The sequence below is a fragment of the Excalfactoria chinensis genome, chromosome 1 (genome assembly GCF_039878825.1).
Source record: "Excalfactoria chinensis isolate bCotChi1 chromosome 1, bCotChi1.hap2, whole genome shotgun sequence".
Taxonomy (NCBI): Eukaryota; Metazoa; Chordata; class Aves; order Galliformes; family Phasianidae; genus Excalfactoria; species Excalfactoria chinensis.
The window spans coordinates 161,921,323-161,946,663 of NC_092825.1; the positions used below are offsets into that span (position 1 = coordinate 161,921,323).

At 39.0% G+C, this 25,341-nt stretch overlaps 1 protein-coding gene across 4 annotated transcripts in view; it reads left to right on the top strand.

Annotated features, from left to right (window-relative positions):
• DCLK1 (doublecortin like kinase 1) overlaps positions 1-14,435 on the top strand; it is a 232,427-nt gene extending 217,992 nt beyond the window's left edge. For 2 of the 4 annotated variants that reach the window (XM_072361514.1, XM_072361516.1), the window contains 2 exons: positions 211-284; positions 9,513-11,235. In XM_072361514.1, the coding sequence (XP_072217615.1) occupies positions 211-284; positions 9,513-9,570 (132 nt within the window). In that variant the 3' untranslated portion in view covers positions 9,571-11,235. Of the gene's footprint in view, positions 1-210; positions 285-9,512 lie in introns of all 4 variants that reach the window. The other 2 variants (XM_072361512.1, XM_072361515.1) reach the window with 2 other exon arrangements.
• Positions 14,436-25,341: the final 10,906 nt, after the last annotated feature.

A 25,341-nucleotide genomic window follows, 5' to 3' on the forward strand; every position in this document is an offset into this window, starting at 1 on the left:
CTGATTTAGGTGGACAGGCTCTAGAGTTAGTGTTTTTTTCCTTTTCTTTCTTTACTTTTTTTCTTTCTCTTTCTAGCGGTAGCTGTAGGATGTTAGCTAAGTGCCTTCTGAACGCAGTAACTGTTACACTAAGCAGGGACGCTTGCTCTGGAGTCTGAGTTCTTTAGCCTAATGCTGATCCACTGAGTTGCCCCGTTTCTCTCTGCTCAGCTGGACCACGGGTTTACCATCAAGAGATCAGGGTCTTTGGACTACTACCAACAACCAGGAATGTATTGGATAAGGTATGCGCTGGTGCAGCTCCCACAGTCAGTGTTTCCATGGCAACGTGCTGGCAGTCTCCATTCACCAGTTCCTCCAGTGGATAAACATGCTTTTTGATTTGTTCTCCGGTCCATATGCTGCTTTATTGGTTTCGTTTGAATCCTGATTGAGATGCCACACCCCCTCATTCCCTCTCCTCACCCATCCCTCACACCCACATCGCCAGCTTTCTCTCCATTGCACATGCTCAGTACCAATTCCCTCCTAGTTAAAAGGACAGTGTATATAGAAAACCCCGATATGCTGAAGCGTGCACCCCTATTGCATCTGCATCCCCACTTCTAAGCACCAGGAGCAGCAACAGGCTCTCAGCATATATCCTCCTCCTTCCCCACGGAGACGTGGGGCTATATACTGTCATTTTAAACCCACCAAACACAATCCTTACCTTAGATGGAACAATGCATTTACAGAACAGAGCACTTAGAAACTCTCCCAAGTTCAATGAAATACAATGCATTGTATGTGCTGGTAAGCTTGTGTTTCTAACGATGCATTCTTTCTATTTTGTTTTTATAACCTTTCTGGTGCCTATTTCTTTTTCTTTGAGTTTTTTTGTTTTTTAATATTGCATGAGTCTTCCGAATATATTTTTCCTCATTGTGTAACTGTGCCAGGGTTGTGTGAGCTGGCTTATCCCGTACGGTGATGGGGGGCTTGGGGCGGGGGGCTGTGCTGGAGAGGGGTGAGGAGGGTCCTGTTTCCATAGCCATCCCCAGGCCCACACCTCCTCCATCAAACAGAACTCTGCCGTTCCCATCCAGTGGTTACTTGCTGGCTTCTTTCCTCATTATTACTCACAAGAGCTGGGTTTTGATAGCTAACGGGATTTTTATAAGTTTCTTGTGTTTTCAAACACTGCTTTTAAAGACTCAGCTGTGAGGTATTCGGAAAAAAAAACAAACCCAGCAAATTAACCACATTTAGGAAACAGCAGAGATGGTCCCTGCGAGTGTTCCCAGTGAGGCAGAATCCCACTCTCAGATCATTTCAAAGCCTGCATGGGTCAGTCAGACTGCAGCACGGTTTCCTTCAAACCTAGCGGTTCCCTGAGCACACACTGAGGATTAAGGAGATTGTGATATGGATGTTCTGGGGAAAGAAAGAAAATCCTACTTTTCAACCAAGAAGTGGAAAAGGAGCTCCTATCCATCAGTTAAATTTGGGCTAGCAGGAACTGAGAAATGCTTCCCCTCCAAGCGTGTAGCAGTGCCTGTAATTCTAGCCCATGGCACTTGTGTTCATAGCCATAAACCTACAGCAACCTGCAAAACATAAATAGCAAACTATGCTTTGTCCATTTGTCTCTTGGCATCATGCTTTGCAGCCTCTCGTCCTGTAGCAGTGGACAGAGGAGGCAGCAGCACAGCAGCTGCACGGTGTGGGTTTTCCCTTCAGACCCAAGTGCCCGACTCTAGATAGGTGTGAGAGTATTAGGAGTACTTTCCTCTTCTAAGGAAGGATGGCATTCTGTGGCAAGCCGGACTTTGTCGGATAGCTGTGGATTTAATGCCTCCTCTGTAAAACAGAGGAAAACACGGCAGCTTTGTCATTTATCTGTCCTAGGTTAACTGCTACCCACGATCAGCTGCACTCCTTTTTTTTGCATCACTACTTTTAACACCCCCCCAAAAAAAGAAAGACAAAAAAAGAAAAAAAAGAAAAGAAAAAGTCTTCTTCAAGATCTGACTTCAGGGGAAGCAGAGAACCAGAAAGAGGAGAGTCTCTTCTCAGATTGGCCTTGACTCAGTTTAACTGCTTGGCCCGGATTTTGAAACAAACCATATGTACGTTTGGGAGGTAAAGGGAAAAGACTCTGATTCTGCAACGTGGTAAATAAATAAAAGCTTATACGTGTTTTAAAAAATCAAATCAAATGAAATAAAGCCATTTGACTAAAGCAGTAGTAATGGCTGCCATCAGCATGCAAAATGACACATCCTTGAATAATGGGCTGGAGCAGATGGGCGATAATCTCCCTTATTCATACATAAACTGCTCTGTTATCCAGCTGGGGGCAGTAACAACAATGTTTATAATTAGTGCTTTCTAAACAGTGTACCTAGTGTGCAAAGCCAAATTGGGAGAACGGGGCTCATAGGCGTAATTAGGAAATGCTACAACAGGGGTAGCTCAGAACAAACCCTGTTCTATATTTACTCCTTTTTATCTCCAAGAAACCAGCAACTGCTGCAGTGACCAGCACTGTGGTATAAATAAAACCATTTTGGTTTAGCAATTGTTTACTTTTTAGTGGTAACTGAGAGCACAAATGCAGAGCATATGAAAGGATCGTCAACTCCCATCTATAAAACAGTTAATTTGTCACAGGCCCGTGAAAATTAACCTGAATTCACAAGTATGGCGAAAAATGAAAGGAAGACCAAGGAAAATGTAATGCTCCCATTGTTAGTATTAAACTATTCGTTTCTTTCCCACTCCTTTGATCATCCCTGGTTCCTAGCAAGTCTTCTAAAATATCTTTTTAAAAGGCACCATTTTCTCCTTCAATCAACCAGAAAACCTTTCCTTTCTCAGTCTAAAAGACTTTTCTTATTCAAAGTGCCTCTAAATCCTAATATTCCAACTGCGCATTTTACATCCTGTTTTATTCCCTGTCAGGAAGAAAAAATGTGCAAGTGTTTTGAAGTGATGGGACTTTTTGGAGGTACTAAAATTTAACAAAAGTTATGGCCAGTAGTAGCTGTAGCCAGTATGAGATACAACGCCTGGAAAACCTTTCAACACAAGGAACACAAAAAGTATAAGAGCCAAATCAGTAAAATCGTTTGGACTCAAAGATGATAGAATAGGCTGAGGTTTTTATTCTTGATAGCCAGGAAAGGCAGCTTTGAGGTGAGTGGGTAATGCCGGTGGTGCATTCCTGTGTTCATTCACCCCAAATTACCAATGTAGAGTTAAAGACAGCAGGTATTTATTACCCCTTTCTCATCTCCGAGCAGAGGAATTTTGTTTGGGATTTCTTTTTTTTCCCCTCTCAAGTCAGCCTTATTGGCTAATAGATCACTTTGTAAAAGGATTAAAGGCCATGCATTTATCTTTGATAATTTTCCTTCTGTTAGAATTTAGCAACAGTAACTACAAAAAATCCACACGGAGGGGGTGGCAGCTGATTGTCCTTTTGAAATATCTAGACTTCCTTTCTTACAAGGAACTTTTCTTTAAAGTCTACCTAACAGAGGCTTTTAACACTTCATGTAGCTCAGATATTTTCTTTTGCCTTTTTGTGACTAAACCAAAATGTTAAAGGTGAAAGTATTTCAAGCCTTACTTCCCTTTAGCCCCAGGTGTTTCAGTATCCTGAACACAGCCTTCTTCAGCTACCTTCGTTACCAGTTCCTCCCAGTGGCAGCATTTTGAAGGCCATACTTTGCATAACTCACTGTTTTCTTTCACCCTGCCTGAATTTCCTTATATGAGTTCAGGCTTATGTCTGAATCTTAACAATGTTTCAATCTGATACTGACAAAATGCCCTAAATTTTCTGCCTTGTCTGGACTGCTTGTAAATATCAAGGGAACACCAGTGTGGGTGTATCTAATGTAAAATATTAGTATAAAATGTTAGTATATAAAAGATTTATATATGTTATTTTTAATATATTCACATACACTATATAAGAGCTAAGAGAGCAAAATAAAACTAAGGAAATATATGGGAAAGTCATCAATTACCTTATGTATGTAATGACAGTAGCAAGGAGACTGGTTACATTCTGTGTGTAATGAAGCCATCAATCCTGTAGATCTGAATTCATGAAATACTGGATTTTTAAAATACAGTTCTCACTGTCCCATTTTGAAAAGCATCTGAAGAGCTCGTTTGAAAATCCCTCATTTCAGTCTGTTCTTGGTACCTAATTCCCAGTACTTTGCATCTGTCAAGTTACTTACACCTGTCTCAAGTGGATACAATACACTTTCAAGTCAAAAGTTAAAAGCAGATGTCTTGACAGTGGGCAGAGTAGTTGGGAATTAGGCTTACTATCTCTAAAGTGCCATTTTTTAATGCAGTAAAACCCTCTGTAAACTTAATACTAGTGAAAACAGACAAACATCTAAACTCCTTTAAAAGCTCTTCTCCTGATCTGTGACTAAGAAAACCACAACTGCTTTACAAACTAGAAATAAAATTCACCCGTGCAAACAACTTGGCCCTAGGTCTCTTCCACGTGTAATTGAAACCAGCTGAGGAATCGTGTCTCAAAAAAGGGGGAATGTTGAAGAATAAACACGAACTTAAATATAGCAATATGAATTCAGCAGTTATATGTGTGGGATACTTATCATGGTATTCACTCACCACTACAGTAAGAAGCATACATCAAATTGATTTGGTTTTCTTTCTTTTTTTCTTTTCATGTAAGCAAAATTCCATGCCAGAGGTTACATGGTGCACTGAAGCACTGGCCTTTTGCATTTGGAGGTTGAAGTTCAAATCCACTCGATGGATTTGTCCCCTCGATGTGGCCATTTGCACGTCTCCAAATCACCATGTAACTTGACTTAGTTATGGCTTGTGCCTGAGGGGCTACAAATAAATGTGTCTTTCACTCCTGGACTGAGGTGCATTGCAAAGTTTGAAAGCACTCTCCAAGAAGTGTCTGGAATCATGAATCTCTTGTACATGTATGGTTGTATATATATATGTGTGTATACATATATTTTTATATATATATATATGCATATATATATATGAGAAGCCAATGGAAAACAATATGAAAAAGGCATACCGATAGGCAGCCTGGTGTGGCCTTGTGTCCTTGCACTTTAAAAGTTGCTGCTATCACTTAATGGTCATTTTTTACAGCAAGGAAATCTGACATTACATATCTCAGTATATTGAAATCACTAGCAAAAAGCTTAAGGAAATAAGGTAAAATTATCCAGGCGTAAACATTTGGACACATGCACACACCTATGAGTGTACAGAAGAATGCACTGGAAGATAAAAACCAGCGTTGCAATACATGTGTCCATTTAATTTCACTCTCTAACAAAGCATCACCAAAATTGCAGACAAATTGCAAATATGTTCATGCAGAATGGAAGCAAGTGAAGGGAATGGTTCTCAGATTAATGCATGAACAGCTGCATCTCCAGTTCCATCTCCTAGCCTGTATGAATAATGGATGCGCTAAGAGGCAAAATGCAACAATAATGTTCTTTTATTAATGAAATGAATATATATCTATATTTGGTGGCCAGCAGTAAATTAAGACATGTGAAAAGAAAAACAATCACTGCTCGTGTCCATAAAAAGCAGTTACTTCAGTAATTACTGGTCTGACAGAAAATATCATCCCGCAGCTAAAATAAGGTGCCTCCTTCTGCAAATCCCACACGTATATCAAAGCAGATGTCGTTTTTGAATGTCTGTCCATAAACACGGACTTCAACCTTTTCCAAGAAGAAAAGAATTTGCATGGCTCGGGAGTCCTGCAACATCTTGAGTTAGAGGCCAGGAAAAAGATGCTCCCAATGGTAAAATCCTGGCTGTCCCTCAGTGTTTAGATGAGAGAAGCAAAGATGTTAAAATAACAGCATTTTACTTCAAATGAAATGCATTTCCAAAAAGGAAAAAAAAAAAAAAAAAAAGCTTGTTAACCATTTGGTACTGGGTGTCAGGATTACTAAATGTTGATGCAAAATACATTAGTGCTTAATGAAGTGCTTCAGACCCATCAGCACCAAACTATTAAAGGCAATCCACTTATCTGCTCCTGGATAAGAAGCTCTGCATTTCCTCATATGGATTGTAAGAGGACAGCTGCATAGCTTAAATAAGAACACTACACTAACATTTTAGTTGCCATTACTATCATATAGTGCTCAAAGTTCTCACTCTCTCACCTCAAGCTGGGAAAAAAAAATGTCAAAATGTGATAATGAAAATCTGGGCTTTGCAGCCCTCTGAAGCATAAGTGCACTTCAGATCCTTTTATTATTTATTGAAAGTGAAGCTTAAAGAAGAAATGCCCTGAAAATCCGTAATGGACCAATTCATATCCTGGCGAGCCATCCAATAGTGAATGGTACATGAAATAATAAATCAGTTAAATCAAGGCAATGCATATAAAGGTCTTTGTTACAAAAATAGCAATATTAGTGAAAATGCTGATTTTTTGAATGTGCCACGTGCACAAGAGGGTACAGGAGGTGAGAGCTGCACTATAAAACACATGCAGTTAGTACACTAGTGTATATGGTATCTCTCCTGCATTGCAATGCATTGATCTCTCATGTTTTAAAATTTTCAGGGGCAAAAAGTAACTGAGCTCATTAGATGAAAAACCACCTTTGTGCCAAATACCAAATGCTGTACTTTATGGCAGCATAACAAATGTTGGGAGTGCAAAATGTCCCCATAACATTGGGTGGAACAAACCCTATCTTGCAAGTCCAGAGGGAATTGTGACTGTTCTGTTCATGTCCAGAACTGACCTGTTCTGTGGTTCTGAGATGTGAAAACCCTAAATGAGTACATACAAGAATATGATCTATGTAGGTTTACTTTCACCAGGTCAGTACTCCTTTCTTTGGCTCTGTGACCTTGCACATCTTTATTTGATAATCTTGTTAAGCGAGAAAGACTTTGAATGTCTCTCAGACCAGGAGAGGGAACATAGAATGCCATGGAGTCTGCAGGCATGGATGACCTTATGGATAAAGGCCAGTCAGAACCTGTTCAGAGTGAGACTTCTGGTAAAAATGTGAAAAAAAATATAGTCTCAAACATATCACAGGGAATTTCTTAAGGGCTAAGCAGCCAGAAATGCTTGGTCCTACAAATTGTAGCATATAGGTGCTGGATTAGATAGAACATTCAGGGATTTTTGCTTGTCTTTGGTTATTGAAGAAAGAAGTGCCTTTACATGCATTTAGACAAATAGCCTCCAAAGCTTCCTTAACGATAGCAGAAAATCAGTATCTTAGATTTTATTTTTAATGACATCTTTAAAATACTGTCATGGTATTTAGTTGTCTAACTCCTTTTGCAGTTTAACCATCATGTCCTTTAAAAAAAATGAAACATCCTAGGCTAAACTTTAAAAAGAACCTTTTATTCAAGGGTATTCACTTATCTGTAACTCATCTAATTTTAAATACTTTCACTTTTTACATACACATTTACCGTTCCCCACATCAGACTTTAAAACTAAATTTTGAATTTAATACAACTATTTTTTATTTATTTGACCAGAAATGTTTAACCTTCTCAGAGGATAGAATCCGTTACCGCAGCATGAAGCGATGTGGCTTAAACTTTAAATAAATGCTTATTTCCTGTAAGCATAAAAAAATCTTTTAAATGGAAATCTGTATTTTATAGAATGGTAATATATGCCATTCTTTTCAATTTTCACACAGTATGTGGTATATTCACTGTGTGTAAATGATCTAGGTATTCTTCTGTTTCACATTAAAAAATAATCAAAAACTGAATTGGTTCAAGGCCGAGAAATATTGAAGGCATTGAAAATACTAATGAGTGCTCTTAACCAAAAGATTAGCAGTAAACAAAGAAATTTTCAGCAGATTGTAAGTGTTGGATTTTGTAGCAATTACTTAAGAAGGATGAACTTACGAAAGGTAATTATTTTACGCCCTTAAAGTAGTGCTGTGTAGATTCTGGACTCAGAAATAGTTCAGCAATTTAGCCTAACTAAATCCATTTGCTGTAGTAGTCCTGTACTCTCGTCCATCTTACTGTCTCTATTACACCATTATTGAATGCTGATTGCATTATTTTAGAGCATGGATGGCTATAATGCTATTCTGCACCTGTATGATGGATTTCATTTTCATTTTGTTTTCACGAATATATTGGCTAGAAATGCATCTCTGCTCTCCTATGAGGCCCAAAGTATAACTGGTACATTTTCTAGAGAAATCAGTCATGTATATCTCGAGAGAAAACCATAAATCCTTCAAAGCAGAATAACCTTTTGGTTACATTCTTTTAGACGGAAATTTTCATGCTGGGGAAGAGAATTTACAAGGAGTTAAACCTATTCAATTCTCAACACTATCCTTGCCTCCAGTGTCATTACCAAATACCTATTTGTATTTGGTGGGTAATCTCATCTGCCTTTTCCCTTTTTTTAACTTTTCCCCCAAACACATGGGCCGTGTTTCAAGAAGATAGCCCTGGCTCAGAAAGCAGTTAACTATGTGTCAAAATGTTCTTGCTGAATCAAGGCCATCCTGTTGAACTCGTATTTTTAGTGACTTCAGGAAAACAGAAAAAAAAAACCACCAAAACCCACCCCTAGTTTGAGATCATTGGCTGGGCTTGGTCTGCCCATACTGGGTTGCAGCTTCACCTTGTGAGTGTGACAGACAAAGCAGAAGGGATGTGGTTAGAACCTGTAGCCATCTTATAAAGAACCGCACTCTCAACAGTGGCAGAAACTAACCCCAAAATTAAAGCCCATCAAATAAACATTCTGCCTCCCCACATTCTGGATTTCCCCATTCATATCCAGAGTCTTGATAAAATTTGCAGACTATTTAGTTTGATAGACCCTGGTTAACCTGAGGAGGGAGGAAAGACAGGCTAAATGTGTCTTTCCATCAGAGCTCTTCAGCATTCTTCCTAAGAACATCCATTGAGTAGTATGAGGAGGTGTGAAAGAGCTGGGCTAGCTCCCCTCGGTGTTTGTTTTTCCTCTCTTGTTTGACAACTTCATCCCAATCCATCTTTGTTAGCCAATTGCACTGACTTGAACATGGGTGAGTGTGTATCAACCTTCATTAGGTCAAATCAAAGACAAACATACATCTCTGCCTCACCTATAGAAACAGATTTATACTTAGAGAAGGGTGGGGGGAAGGTCAGTTGGTATTTGGCTTGAAACTCGAATCTACTAAAATATGAAATTAATAGCATCCAGAAGTAGAACATATGGCATCCATATATATGGTACTGTATCTGCTTGATGATGTCAGACTACCTCTTAAGGTTTGGGAAATGCACATTTTAAAGCATTTAGCCATGTTGTGGGCTAAACCTTTCAGACTTGACTGAAACAGAACAGGTTTAATTTGGTCTGAACATTTATTATCCCTGGTATTTGCGGGCCACATAAAAACTCATGGTTTTCATTAGCTTTGCATTTCACGCACAGCCTAATTTCATTTATTCTCATTTTATGCCCCTGCCAGACCACCGCTCTTGATAAGGAGAGGCAGGTTTTCCGACGAAGACGCAACCAGGATGTGAGGGGACGTTACAAGGCACAGCAGGCTCCACCTGAACTCAACTCCGAATCGGAAGACTATTCACCAAGTTCATCTGAGACTGTTCGCTCACCTAATTCACCCTTTTAATAAAACACTTTTACTCAAAAGTCTTGGCTTTAACCCTTTGAGACCCTGAAAATCCTTCAGACCCATGTGAGATGTTTTCATCCAATCTGTCCAGCACTAACTGCTGGGATAGTGGAACATAAAAAGGTGCTTACAGAACCTTTGTAAGAATTATTTCCTAATTAATTGAAATACTTGTTCTCTATTTAGATTGTAACTTGCTGCTAATATTATCCTCAAAGGGTTAAGGCTATTTTGCTTTTTTTATTTCGAGATAGAAGCAGTGAATGTTTTCATCAGTGAAATTAGGAAACGCAGTATGTAATTTTAGCACATGTTAACCCTCTGAGTAAAGAATCAACTTAAATCTTGACAGCCCACATTAGGGCTTTATTCTGGCTTTTTTGCTTTTATACGCACATACCTTTTATAGTACCCTAAAGTTCCTTGCTAGATCTGGACCGAAATGGTACCAAACACACTATCGCTTAGGGGCTACAATATGGGCTTTAAAAACAAAAAGATATAGTGAAACAAACAGTATCTTCCACAGCAGCTCATTCTAAACCTGCATTATGATTCCATAGAAAATGACTGTTGTTGGAGGATATTTTGCAGGATCAATGGGAAACTGAGTTTAAGGCAGCCTTAGAGTTTACAGAAGATGACATGATGATGGCCATGGAAGGTTGCTTCCCTATCATTTGCTGCCAATGACAATGCAGAGTCTTGGGAAATGGCTTGAGAACACGTTCTGTCATGTGTATGTAATGATCTAGTTGAGAAGGTCCTGTTACAAAAATGCACAGACATCCTTCTGCTCCGCATGACCTGGTTATTCCATAGATAACCACAGTTAATACCGTGGTGAAATTTAAATATTAATATTGAAAATTACCCTTAAAACAGCTAGAGCATTTCTGAACTGAGGAAAATAAAAGGTCATTTAATATATATGTAAAGCCTAACCTGTATTAGTGAAAGTTTTTGTCTTAGAGTGGAGAAATTAAAAATAACTCACCGTTTCTATTTGTAATATTCAATAAAATGGGCATTTACACAGAATACACATATTTTTGGTTTGTTAAAACCTCAACACAGCATTACAGCATTTTCTTTAACCATTATTGTGAAGTTGGCTTCCACGGAAATATTATACTCTGTAGACGTTTGCTTCAAATGATGTAATTTGAAAGAAAAAAAAAAAAAAAAAAAAAAAAAAAGTGATCATAAATTACACTAGAATAGAAAATACAGCTTCCAAAATCCTGTTCTAAAGTGAAAGATATCATCATTAAAGTCATATTTCCAATTTTAACCCATCTAAATTTGACAATATTTGATGCTTTCCCGTCTAAATCTAAAACTTTGCTGTGGTGTTTTTAAAAAGTCATAAAAAATGTGGTTTTCTCTTTCTTCCCCACTTTCTTTTTTCTCTCTTTCATCTTCTCTTTGTATTTAGTATCACACAAATGGAAATATCAGTATGCTGCCCAAAAAGATGTGCAGACTTTGCTGATCTTGCTGGGAAGTATAAATAAAGTTTGGAGGAACAGGGCAAGTTGCCCACGGTGCAGTTTCTGTTCTGAGTTGTGTTTGCCCATGGAGCTATCACTACAAGCAGTTGTGTCACTGAAGGTGTACCTGCACCTTGTTGGATCTGGTGTAATGCTCTTTTGTGTTTCTAGGTGGAAGTATCAGATGAACCACATTTTAAGAAACACTGGAATTGTTTTGTTTCCCCATCCTTCAAAATGCATCTTTCATTGTTTCAGTCATAAAAATTTATATATTAAAAGCTTTGAAGATTTTGAATATAAATTTCACACAAATGGTACAAGTATTTCAAACACAGTGCAATTAACCTGAGACAGCGTTAAACTAGAAGTGAGACATTTAATCTAAATTAGATCTCCAGGCTTTCTTGATAGTACAGAAATGAGCATTTTCAGGTTTGATTCATCTCATCTGTTGTGGCACACATTTTAGGAAGGACTCATGGTTTGATACACCTATTGATCTCACTTCTTGGACTGTAGAAGGAACCACTGGTAGGAGCTCACATCAGATATCAAATTTAAGATTATTAAGTTTAGTAGAACAAATTTCACTTTAGAAGCCTGATCTCTGAATATACACCCATATGCAGAAGTCCTGTGCATCTGCATGGCCTCAGTTACTCTAATTGGAATCCAAGTTATTAAACTAAGTGAATCAAGTAGATGTCTTGTAGGATAATTCCACAGAGGCAGGAACTGATAGGATAAAGGAACTGCCATGCAAAAATTCCCAAGTTTTAGGATTTGGAAAAGGCTGAATATGGGAAAGGACTCATCCTTGACCATGCCTATCCAATCCTACAGTCCCTTGCTAGGCAGAGCACAGTCACTGTCATTGTGATGTCAATGGCTGTATTTTAATAGCATTTGGGAAGGACAGTTATTTTTTGTTCATGGGATCAAACCTTCAGCCAAAATCAATTCTCCCTTGTGCCACTTACCTACATCAAGTTGTAGTAGATTAGGATCTGCCACATGTTTTGCCTGTATTGCCCTTCCCACATTGTAGTACAGCCATCCCTTTAGAATAGATGCAACTCAACCATGTAAATGCAAGACACACATTTGGTAATAAAAAAGTGTCCATCAATACCACATGCTTTTTGACTGTTGGGAAAATTTGGCAGTCTTAAAGCAAAGGCCAATGGCCATTCTTCTTAATTAGAGAGGGAGGTCAGAAGAAAAAAAACAATATACATTTCACCTTAAGCATGAGAAATATTACTCAAAACCCACCTGGGAGTTTCCTATCACCTTTGCCTTGCTTTGGAATACAGGGTTATCATTAAAATAAGATGTTTGGCTCCTTCATCTTACACCATCTTGCACTACTTAAATTGTATGTGAAAATAATCCCAGATCCTGAAATCACTACTCATCCCCAGCATCTTACATGTTTCTGATCTTTGGCTTATGTTTTATGAACATAACTATAAAAACATTTAAGTTATTTTTGGGTCTGTAACATATTGAGTTTCAAACTGCTGATAGCCTCTTTGTAGGCTTCAAGGAAAAGTATCTGAATCTGAAAACTGTTTTAAAAGGAGTTTCCATGGTGGTTTTGAATGTATTCACATATTTTAAACATAACCATATACATGTATATATACGTATGGTTTTGTGGAAATAATGTTTCAGGCTTGCATATTAGCATCTGCTGCATTTCTTTTCTAATGTCTGAATGGGAGCAAGCAAGAACAGACTATGTGCCCCCTAAATACTTGAAACACCCTTTAAAAAAAGGAAACAAAGACAACAGACGATTTTTAATGTGATGATCTGATAAAGCACATAGCTCACCACATTCATTTTACTGTAATAAATGCTGGTCCTCTTGACTTCTTTGTTTTCTTTTTACTGCAATGTATTGGTGCTAAAAATAATTTTTAAAATGCTTACTATGTAAACAAGTCCGCTTTCCTCCTGCCAAGCCAATGTAGTTAACTGAGACTGATGGCCATCATGGTAGGCCCCATCTATCACCAAGGAGATAGAGAGAAGCACTTCCACAGGGCGATTCAGGTCATCTAATATCTGGTCTCTAGAGGTGCCTGTCGGGCTGATCTTAGCATTAACAGGAGAATAGAACAGGGTCACTTCCAGCTTAATTCCTCTCAATTAAGTGTGAGCAGGGATAACATGGTCTCCAAACCAAGTGCAATATTCTAGTAAGCTTGCATGTGGTAAGCAAATTCTGATGTGAAAATATAGTGATGGGTAGGTGATAGGTGATGATAACACAGTTAAATGGTCCTGAGATGGGCTTCATCTCATCTAGATGCATCCATCTAAGAGTCATGTATATAATCTAAGGCAAACATCTCAGCTCCTTTATAGTTGCTGGAGACTGGCTTCTCTAGTGTACAATTACAACTCCAGGATGGATGAATCTCTTACTAGATGTGGTGGCCGGCCCAAATATATTTAGAATGTGATTCATTAAGTCGCAACACATAAAGCAATATTTCTGTCAGTTATAATTTTCCTAGCATTGATGTACAAAAAATCCAGAGTACCACAGCTATACTCAGAGGGTTAACAGAAAAGCACAAGGCATGCTGATTACATTGGTGTATCCAAACTGCTTTGCTTTTCTAGCCAGTGTTTGCTGACTTTTTTCAGAAAATTCTTGAAAATTTTCAAGTTTGAAATAATTTCAGTGTTGTTGTTTAAGGAATTTCTATAACCAAATTAATCTTATTTTTAGCTTAACCTATCACAGGAATAATATGTATCATTGATGCAGTGTAAGTCTGTAGTTATCAATTTTATTAATTCCACAAGTGACTCCGGAAATCTCTCTCTTTTTAAGTACTTACTATAGAGCTTACAATGGTGGCATAGGTGACTGAGACTGTCGTTCTTATTGGTAAACAAACAATATTGTAATTTCAAAGAAGTCCTAAGAATCAGCTTTTCTGTTTGGTAGTGTAGTAGTTAGGGGAAAACCTACCTATCTCATGACATGCATTGTGTAAATCATCTTTGTAGATGAAGATCGTTCATATTAATGAACACATTCTTTTTCCTTGACATTGTAGCAGAAACCGTTTACTTGTTAATGAACAACCAATACATTTATTCGCTTCAGACTGTTAGAGGGGAAAGTGAGATTCCAGTCATTGACGATGTTATCGCTTTACAGTAGCCCTCATCTAATTTAAATGTGGTGAATACTACAATAAGCAGAGCCAAACCTGTGAATAAACTCCTGAAAAAGCCTGGTGGGTCTTTATTCAGTTGGATGCTTGCATATAGCAGTGTGTGACAGCAGGAAGGCTTTCAGAATTGTTGAAATGAAAGCGATATATCCACAAATAAGAGTTAAATTACAATCTTTTCCCTATTGGGCACATATGTTTAAAAAGAAGAAAAAAAGAAAAGAAAGAAAAAGAAAAATTGGCTTAGAGGTTTGCAGCCATACTATATCACCACAGGGCAAGTACATTAAATCATTGTTATTTGCTAGCCCGGGGTGTATGTTAGAAAATAGCATCTTTTTTATTTAGTTTAGATTGTGGGCAGGGAGAGCTTTCCTGATATTGTTGCAGTGCCTGCCAGTGCTGCCACAGCTAAGGCTGTGTTAGTATTTCCATTATAACCTCTTATTCTCAAAGGTTTTTAATTTGATCGTAAAAATTGGCTTCAGGCTGAAACTTGGCATACAATTTTTCAGCTCAGAGTGGTTGTTTTCCTAAAATATGAGGGAAATCGGCTTGACCCCATCGACATTTATATCCTAACTGTACACAAACATTCCCGCGCAGACACCAGTCGGAGAGCCTTAAACAAAGGCCGATTTATGCAGCCGATTTCAAACGCGGTACTTTTCCAAGCATATCTCGCAGGCCTGAGCTGCAAAGCTGACAGCTCAGAACTTTTGGGCATTTTGAAATGCAGGGAGAAAACTCGGTTATCAAGAGCAAAAATGTTCCACATATGGGACGGTTTTATTCCAACGTGACCAGCATTTAATGTCAGCGGGGTAGTGGGACTATATATGCATCCCATGGAGCACTTGTGTAATTCCTGAAGCCCTTAATGTAAGGCATTCTGCATAGCAGAAATGAATAAGCTGCATTACCCTTGGGAGGGGAGGCACTTCCTCCTGTGCTTGAGAGCAGCACCATGGACAAAGCTGGTGTGCCAACAGCCAGCAGTGTCTGGAGAGAGGAGCCAAAGGAGCATGTTTTCTCTTCAAGGAAAAAAAATAATAATTGTCTGAATAAGGACTGAAAACTTGCACTGAATGAGAAAGGTATTCAAAGCATTTTGCAAAGCAGAAATATGGAATAATTTGAAAACTAGGAAAGTGCAAGGAGCCACTTAGTATAATGAATCCCTGCGCAGAGCCAATGGGCTGCTAATCTGGAGCAAATTTACAGCTACAAACAGGTATAATTAATATACAAATCAAGCACACCCAGCAGCAGCTGGAATTGAAATCCTAGTTCTTTTAGCAAACATAATGCAGACCTCTTCCTTGTAGATTCACTAAATGAGACCGTGTGTGGCTGTTTGAAGTTTTGTTACATAGGGGCTGCTGGGGAAATTAGGTGTTCAAAAAGTGACAGTAAATTATTATTATTATTTTTTAATACAGATCCCACATATGCTTCTCCCGTAATGGTTCCTTTTTGGAAATGACAGCTTTCAAAAAGTGATGTCTATGCATTTTATACTTGTCTGCATATATACCTGGATAGCCCATGCCAAACACCTTCAATAAAAATGGAGTTGCCATAATGAGGCTGCAATTTGTATTACCTGCAGATTTCTGTGGCTGTGGTAAGAGAAAGAGATGCCTTCCTAGCCCTTCCTAGTGACCGACTTGAGTTGTGAAGTATAAAGCAGTCTGCCTAAATGCACGGGGAGGGGTTGTCAGTATCTGGCCATCTTATTTTGTATTTACCTGCTCAGGTACTAGGGACATACAAAATGATCTACCCACATCTCCAACACTGCTTCATGTTCTTTCATGACACGAGTATATGTCAGGATGGATAAAATCATTGCTTGTACTAAACAACTGAGCTGGGGAAAAAAGCCTGTGGATGGAAATAAGCCATGCTGAATTTAGACTGGCATTTGGAAGATGTTTTTTGATTGACTGATCAAACAGATTTTGGAGCATTTTTTTCTGTAAGAGTGTTGGAGTCAAGAAACACCAATTAATTTTCAAGTGAAACTTGGTCTGTGTATGAGAAACTTTCTTCTTGAGGTGTTTCTGATATAACCTAGAGTGTGTTTCCTGTTGTAGGAAGAGATTGGACTCAGAAACCCAGAAGAAACCTCATATTTCTACATTCCTAACAGGTTTTAAAGCTAGTGATGAGAGTTATTCATACAATATTAATTGCAAGTACCTGGAGAAAAGAGAGTGGCAGTGAAAATGAAGCCGAGCTTACTTGTCCAGAGCTACTCAAGATAATCTGAAATTTCTGTTACATATGTTACTACTACTGCTACCACCATTGCCGTTCAGAGGCAATAACTTCTTTTTAACTGGGTATCTCCCCATTAGGAGCTAGCGATGTTCATCTTCAGCATCTGCTAACAAGAGAACTGCTCTATATGAAGTCCTTTGTGAATAACAGCGGTTCTACAATTTTTACTTTAATTTTTTTAGCAGGATGCCAACAGCTATTGAGTCTGTGTGTCTGTGATGTGTTGAGATTCTGAGGTTTGATAGGAATAACCCTTCCAACACAAGTGGTTCTATGACAAATGAGAAAGAGGATGGATTGGAAGATAAGATATAGATGAAGTGGATTGAATGTAAAATGGACTTGCTCATGCTGCATATTACAAAGGGGAGTGATAGATTTTATTTTATTTTTTCTCTTCAGCAAATCCAGAAAAAGCAAATAAGCCTTTAAGACACAAACTGAACTCCTGTCTCAGCTTGGTGTAGTCTTCATGAAATTCTTTGTTAAATTTCTTCAGTATGATTGGGAGTTAAAACTTAAGGTGGGTAACAATCAGACCTTGACAACTTCTGTCATTGGTGGTGAAAGGGTGGAAGAAATCAAACTGATGTTAAAAACAGAAGTGGTTCAAGGGAGGCATTGCCAGAGAGAAAGGAGGAAGGGGACTCCCAAGTAATTCCCAGAGGCCAATTTATCATTTGCCATTTGTGCTGATCTTCTCTGTCTTATCTGAGGGGAAAAAAAATTACTCAAGCTGGTCCAAGGTTAAAGACATATCACCTATAACTTATTTTTTATTTTATTAAGGAATTAATAACAACCTCTTATATTCTGCCTGAAAGAAATTTGTTAAAGGATTAGTTGAGTGTGAAATTAAATAGCACTTTTCTCATGCATGCTAAAAAGCTGTCTACAGAACTGATGTTTTTGAACAAGTTTTGGAGTGATCTTGATTTAGAAAAAAAATAATTTCTATGGAAAAATGAGGGATTTATGAATTGAGGTGTGGTTTGAGTGATGTAGATTAATCTTTAGTTATCCAGTATACTAATTACGTGTTTCCTAGAAGTTGTGTATTGCTGCAAAATTCAAGGGGGAAACCAAAGGGCAGTTTTCAAGTCCTGACATTTATGCTAATACATGCAAATGAGCAGGAATGGGATCTGACATTATCACCTTATGTACTAAGTTTTTAAGAGGGTGCTTAATTTTATGTAAAATATTTGCTCCAAATTGGTAATAAAAACCAGAAAATGACAAATGACTTAATACCTCAGCTATGGTCTCAACTTCTAATGAGCTCATGTTTCTTGAGAAGAGAAGCATCACAGTGTATTTCTATTCAGTCATCACAATCAAGATGCTCAGGACTTACGTCTGGCTGCATTCCTGAGGGGCTGCGCATGGGCTTTAAAAATTAGTCATGCGGCCACATCCCAGTGATCCCACATAAACCTCTGCAGCCAAGTGAGCCTTGATAAGCATGCTTTAAAAATAAGGGGGAAAAAAAGAAAAAAGAAAAAGAGAAAGAAAAAGAAAAGAAAAAAAGCAACAATTGAAAAAAATCTTACATTGTGTGTTAATTTCCCAGTACAGGAGGTGAGCTTGGGTAAGCATATGGAAATCAAATATAGTTGTGGACTGACAGCTTTTGTATCTGGTGCCCTTCAACACTATATGTTGCCAGTTCTCAAGTGAAATGTGAAAGCTGTTTTACAGTGGAACCCTGCTAACTCCCACTACTGACTGGAAGATTCATTGTAAGTGGCTGGATTTGGGGAATTAGCAGGTAAATGAAGAAATACAATAAAAAGAAAACAGAGGATAATGTATTGCATAGTGTACTTTTTCATTTGCTCTGACGATTTAATTTCATACTTCATACATTATCAGCAAGTGCTGGACTGCAAAATCTACAAATAAAATTCTGAGAAATATGAGACCTCACAGGGGCTCTCTGAGTTTTTTGTTGTTGAAAGACAGAAAAAGTGCTATTTTGTCTCTCTTGATGGAAGCGTGTATTTTATCCTCCTCTCATTTACAAGTTAATGGTTGCTACTTAACAGCTGGTTCTTGAAGAAAAAAATGACTGCAAAACTGGGGAGTTGCAGTCAATTGCTCTAGAAGATGGATGTGTATGTTCATTGGGATCACAAACTGACCACAAGGTCATGGGCAAGTAGTAGTCCAATTTCCCTTTTGGGCTTTGTCTTCGCAGAGTGTGTCATGCTTCTCCCCAGCAGCGTAAAGTTTCAGCATAGTGAAATGAGGGCAAGGGATCCATAGAATCATAGAATTACCCAGGTTGGAAAAGACCTTGAAGATCATCAAGTCCAACTGCAGACTAACCATAGTACCCTAACTCTAACAACCCTCTGCTAAATCATATCCCTGAGCACCACATCCAAACGGCTCTTAAACACATCCAGGGATAGCGACTCAATCACCTCCCTGGGGAGCCTATTCCAGTGCTTAACTACCCTTTCTGTAAAGAGGTGTTTCCTAGTATTCAACCTAAACTTGCAGGCTTTGCCTCAGCCGAGTGGTATGGGTTTGCCTAAACCAGAGCTGAGTCACATCTGCCCTTCTCTGCACTTGATACTGACAGCCACCAAACACAACAGTTTTGCAGGGCACTGGAGAATGCAGCTACTGTGTGTGTTGACTGTGTCCTGGCCTTGAGCACATGCCAGGCATGCAGTACGCATGTGCCTGCAGACTGCTTGCAAATCACATCACCAAGGTGGTCATCACCAAGAGCTCACTGGAAAGCAGAGGGATTTGGGGTTTTTTAGGTTTCACTTTTATTTTTCTTAGAGGGAGGTGGGTTCAAATGTCAAACTCACCTCCTGTTGTTTGTTTCTGTCATGTTCAGGGAAATGGGGCTTTGGAAATAACAACGAAAACAGGTTACAGCATTACATCAAAGTACAGTTCAGATTTCATGTTCCTCCTCTTTGGGTAACAAGAGGATAGGGAAAATAGGATCTAGATTATGACCAGCTGCTCATTCTGAAATACAGACATCATAGTGCACACCAGGTAGAGAAACACCTCTATGGAAACTCTGTTAATTCTCCTTTTATTTCCTTTTATATACTGTGGAGTTTAGTATTGTTTTTTTATAGACATTTGTCACAGTCAAACTATGGTGGCACAGTGTTCCCCAGTATCCCCCAAACAACCATCTCTTTATATCAGCTCTAGGTAGGAGACACAAAACTCTCAAGTAGAAAATTTAATGACTGACATTACAGTGAGGAAGTTGAGCTTTTAGCATGCAGAGTTGCACGTTTTCAGAGATTGTAAGATATTTACTCAAAAATGTTGATTTGTGTGCATCTCGGTAGATGCTGAACTTTGAAACAGATCCAGTTTAATTATGCAATGTAGAGAGAAAAAAAGACTTCTCCGGTGCTAGGCTTCACAAATCACCTGCACAGAGAGAAATCAATTTATTCTCTGCTGTTAGGCCTGTGAAAAGATAAATCCACTGACCCTGAAAATAGATCTCTTTTTATTCGTAGCTACATCCGTAATCCTCCTTTCTTAATAGCTGAAAAGAAAGTCATAATTAATATGCCACCAGAGAGTTTTCATTATTTCTTCAGAATTACCTCTTAATTTACTAGATTAGCCTGATTAAGTAATGAATTTGTCAGTTCCAGTTTCTTTCTTAAGAATATGAAATATCTCATTTTTGACCAGGAAACACTGAATTAAACTGCAGTCACGGAGGCGTCCTGATCTAGGTTCTTTTTCATGCTTTTAGAAATTCTCTGAGAACCATTTCCCCAGTGTGTACCTAATCCCTATTCTCCTGCCCTCCCAAAGAAGCAGTTCTTTGTACAAGGAAGAGGAAATGTTGATATTTTTCCAGTAGGGTTCAAATATTCTACATATCAGTGAAGAAAGACCACAAACCTTTGTTCATAACAGAGAAGTTTTGTATTGCATCTCTGATTTTAGGGAGGGCTGCAGGCTTTTCCCTTTAGTGTTTTTGTTGTTACTGTGAAAACACCCCTGGGTGCTTTATTTCCTTCTAAGTGTGTCTGTAACAGATCAGACAGGGACATCCTACTCTCTTCACATCAGAAGAAACCGCTCCTCTTACTCATAAAACAGACTGGTGAAGCAGTTAACTCACTGACTGTGAGCATTAATGTGCTCAATAGCCTCATTTGTGTAAAATATGCACTGGTTGCTATTAAAATGTCAACCTTTACCCCTTGTGGCAGCTATATTTGGGAGGGAGACTTGTGGTCTCCTGCAACTTGAGGTTGATGTCCCCATAATTGCCATAGGTGGGTATTTTCTAAGAGCTCTGGAAGAGTTTACTGCGTGGTGGTGTGCCTGTATGTGAGCAGACCCTGTCTGCCCCAGAGAAGGGCTGAGAACTCATCAGCCTTAGGATGGAGATGAGCAGAGGTATATATATACATGAAACACTAGGTGGAGAGAGCCAAACCACAAATAACCACGTCGCACTGCAATTCCTAGAGACCAGCAGTTCACAAATCAAAAGAACATACCCTGCGAAGAGTGATGAGCTGAAAAGGAGAGCACAAAAGCATGACAAACCACCAGCCCAGCACAGGTTCCAAGCCTGTGGGATTTCGGTGGCTCACGGTCTGAGAGGCTGAGCAGTGTAGGAGCACGTAGGGCGTTTCAGGCTGGATGTGGTGTTTTCCACCTAACTGCTGAACCTGTGGAGTTTCTTTTAGGGCTCAGGAAGAAGTGACAGCTGCTATTGCTTTAACCTGCTCTCTGCAACTCTGATGTGGAGCAAACCCTGAAGTGCAGCAAATGAGGGAGATTAACAGCTTTACGCTTTAATATCCTTGAGTTTGTTCATCCAGAAACTCTCCAACTTGCCTAAATCCCAGCATCACCTTAATGGAAAATTTTACCTTACAGCAGTTGCCAGAGATCTCTAAATAAACCTTGGGAATAAGAACCACCGGTCTGAACAGATGCAATGGCCAAGTGACAATCTTTAGCTTTTGTGTTAAGCTGTTTGGCTGGGCACTGGTGCACAGCAGAGAGGCAGCCAGCACTCGCATCAGCAGGTGCTCTCCCAGGAGATGCTTCCCAACTCCAAAGATGGTTACAATGGGGAAAGTGCTGAAAACAGCAAGGAGTAGATGTGGACCATGTTTGGAGTGAGGGAGGGGGCACGTGGAGAAGCAAAATGGACTGAGCAGAGTTTACTGCATGCAAAAAGCCACAGAGTGGTTGAAGCTGTGGCTAAAAGAAGGGATCTGTCTTGCAAAGACCCAATAGAGCAGGAGAAGTGCATTAACATGTCCTTAACTTATTCCACAGAGTTGTCAATATACCACTGCTTACCTACGTCTGCTGCAGGAGAAACAACAAATGTTGGGATGCCAGAATGCCATTAGTTAAATCTTACCTCTTTTCCTCTCTCTTTGTCCCACAGTCACCACCCTGCTCCTCACCCACTCCTCCCTCCACATCTGAATCTGTTGGCAGGTTTCCACCAATTTGGCAGAATTCTCTAAAATAATTAAGTACCTACAAGCATTGTGACAATCACATCAGCTCAGCAGCTGAGAGAAGCCCAAATTAGCTGATCCTATGCCAGAGGAAGGTCAGTGGGAGCCAGCAGTGTTCCTGCCTGAAGGAGCAGCATGGTGGTCACATCTGGACACTTTTCTGGAAGCAGTGCTGCCCTGGGATGGCTGGAGATACAGCTGGAAAACTGGCTTCATGCTGCTTTGGGCAGTGATGAGCAATTAGCCAGACCTTCAGGAGGCAGCTCTGGCAGCTTAGCTGCCACCTTTTCTTGCAGCTGGAGAAGTCCATCTCAATGTCCTGCACTAAAGCCTCAAGAAGCAACAGCTCCTTTATCTTCTTTTTCCTTTTCTCCTACCTCTGCTTTGTTCTTTACTGTAAAGGGATGCTCTTATCCTTCAAGAGAAATGTCCTTTGAAATGTTCTTTTGCCCTCCACACACACATACATACATATATATATATATATATATATATATTTTTTTTTTTTTCCCTTGATGAACAGAATTTAGAGATGAGAATGGCAGTTGCAGTGCTTTCTATCCTTGGTTCAATAGTATCATCTTGATCTTCCCAAATGTTCTGTTCTGAAGTGTCATGACATGGATTGTAGCTCTCGTTGAGATAAACCTCTTCAACACTGGCCTCCCATGAATATTTTTGGAATAAATGTTCCTTTATTTAATAATTCTGATTTTCTTTTCAGAATACAAATGAATTTTATAGACACTTTTCCTTAGAAGTCACAATTCAGCCCTTACAAAGAAAAGGAAAAATCGGATGGAACAAAACCAGGATATTTTACATGTCTTTAGCATTATTCTTTTTAAAAATGCACACAGGCCAGCCATGCTAGAGGCACTGCTTTGCAGAACTATGTGAACATCTCCTTGGCTAATGCTCATCAATCTTGGGAGCAAAACCAAGCAACACACTGTGAAAAGCTGACCCTGCTGCTTGTCCCCATGCCATATGGCAGCAGAAGCTGGCACTGTTCTCTGGCACATGCACCAGAAATCTCTTTTGCCCCAGCCCACTGCTGTTTGCAGATAGAACACTTCACTCCTACCAGTATGGCTGTGCATGCATCCAGTGACAATACTGTAGCCTTGAAGACCTGAGGCACTGCACACACAGTCTGAGGAAAGACACATTGCATCATTTGCTTTTTGATGTTGTTTAATTAACTGGAAATGAATAAGAGGAATTTTTCTCTGCTCTTTTTTTTTTTTTTTTTTTATTTTTATAGAAGAAATTTGACTGGAAAAATCATAGCTCTGTCTCATTTAGGCCACTGGCATTATCAGGATGAATCTACTCCATATAGAAAAGTTATGTGTCTCTTGATGCTCTTTGGTTCCAGTGTATTCTCTGAAAACTGCCCTGTGAACAGTTCCCTTGGCATACTGCTCTGTAACCAAATAACCTTCTGATTTGGACTTCTTTCCCTGTCATCCAGCTTAAATCTCTTTCCTTAAATTCAAGTTCATTCCTGTTTCCCTTGTCTCTTTGTTTTTCCTGCTGAGCCCCCAGCTTATAGGCTGAGTCATTCCTACCTGAGGTTTCTTCCCATTCTTTACTTCATTTGTTCTGCTAACTTAAGTAGCATGTTTCTCTTTTGTTCATCTATGAGAATTTACAACTGAAAATACCTTGTTATCCTTGTCATTTCTTTGCTCACCTCATCTATCTAACCGATAATGTGATGCAATGTATGGGACATAAGAGATTCAGAACTTCAAAAGCAAACTCTTGAATATTAATGATGCACTTCTAAAATTATTATTATTAATCTCTATTAGACCTACTGCCAATTTCTACATCTCTGAAATGTTTCCTTCTAGTTGATGACCATCCATGTCAGTTTGGCATTGATCATGTTACTCTGATGGCTCTTAGTTTGAAGTGTTTTATTGTTTGTTTCTATTGCATATTATTACACAGAAAAAAAAAAATGTGGAGTTTTTCTTTATTTTCCTCTTCTTTCTTTGTTTCTAATTACCCTTTTGATCAGTTGGTATTTTAATTAAATAACACCTGTTCTTCTAAATAAGGAAATCCTTCTTTTAGGAAGAATGATTCAACAGGTACTGAACACAGACTGGTGAGTGTTTGAGTCTGCTTAGAGCTGCATAAATTGCCATTGTCTTTTACATTTCTGTCTCTTTTTTCATCCTTCTTTAAAGTGTGAATAGGTCTGCATGCTGAATCTGGAGCAGTAAACAAAATCTGCTTTGGTCCCTGATCCAACCTAAGCAGAGGACTGCTTTCCTGAACTAATGTTCTTTATCTCAAATAAAGTGCAGTCCTTGTCCTGTGATCTTGCAACAGAGCAGAGCGCACCTTTCCATCTCATAATTTAATGGAGATGTCAACAAAATACATTATTTTTACAAACAGAAGAAAAAATGATTAAAAGTAGTCCAACTTTTCTGCTCTAAATTAAACAACTAGCTTCTGAACCCAGTTCTTCTTTCTACTAAACCCATGAGCACATGTAAAGCTCAGAATACAGCAATTCATTTTCCCATCCTACTTTGCCTTTCCCAGATTCATACAGAGTATGTGATACCCTTCATCTTTCAGTGCAGCAGTTGGGATCCTCCAAGCACATTGCTGTGTCGTTATCACTGGCTGCCATCTTGCCTGGGCCCAGTCAGAAGATGAGTAATGAATTATACACAGTCTGAGTGCTGCATGCTTGCATGTTTGAGTACAAAATGCCGGGGAACACAGGGTACAGTGGCAGATGTGTTCCTCACTGAGCCACACAACAAACTGTCAAAATGAATGGCTGAGAGTTCAGATCTCATTAACCAGGATCCTTTACCAGATAGTTAAGACCGGCAGACTCCTACTGCAATGCTCCTTAACAAATTCATAAATTATTAACATAACTACTAATATGCTGTTACAAATTACTAGTAAAACACAAGAGCAGACTTATATTGCTGTGGTTGGGAAGCAACCTTTATTCTGTTTATGTCTCTTACTGAGATGATTGCCTACTTCAGGCACAAAAAGAAGATTTAAGGGTGAAAGATGAAGTTGGTCTTTGCCCTTTAGTAGGTTTCAACAGGGCTATAAAAACTGAGCTCTCCGTTTAACAAGAAGGCATTGGCAAAGGCAGATACTAGGAAAGTTGGAGAGGGACTCTTGGTCA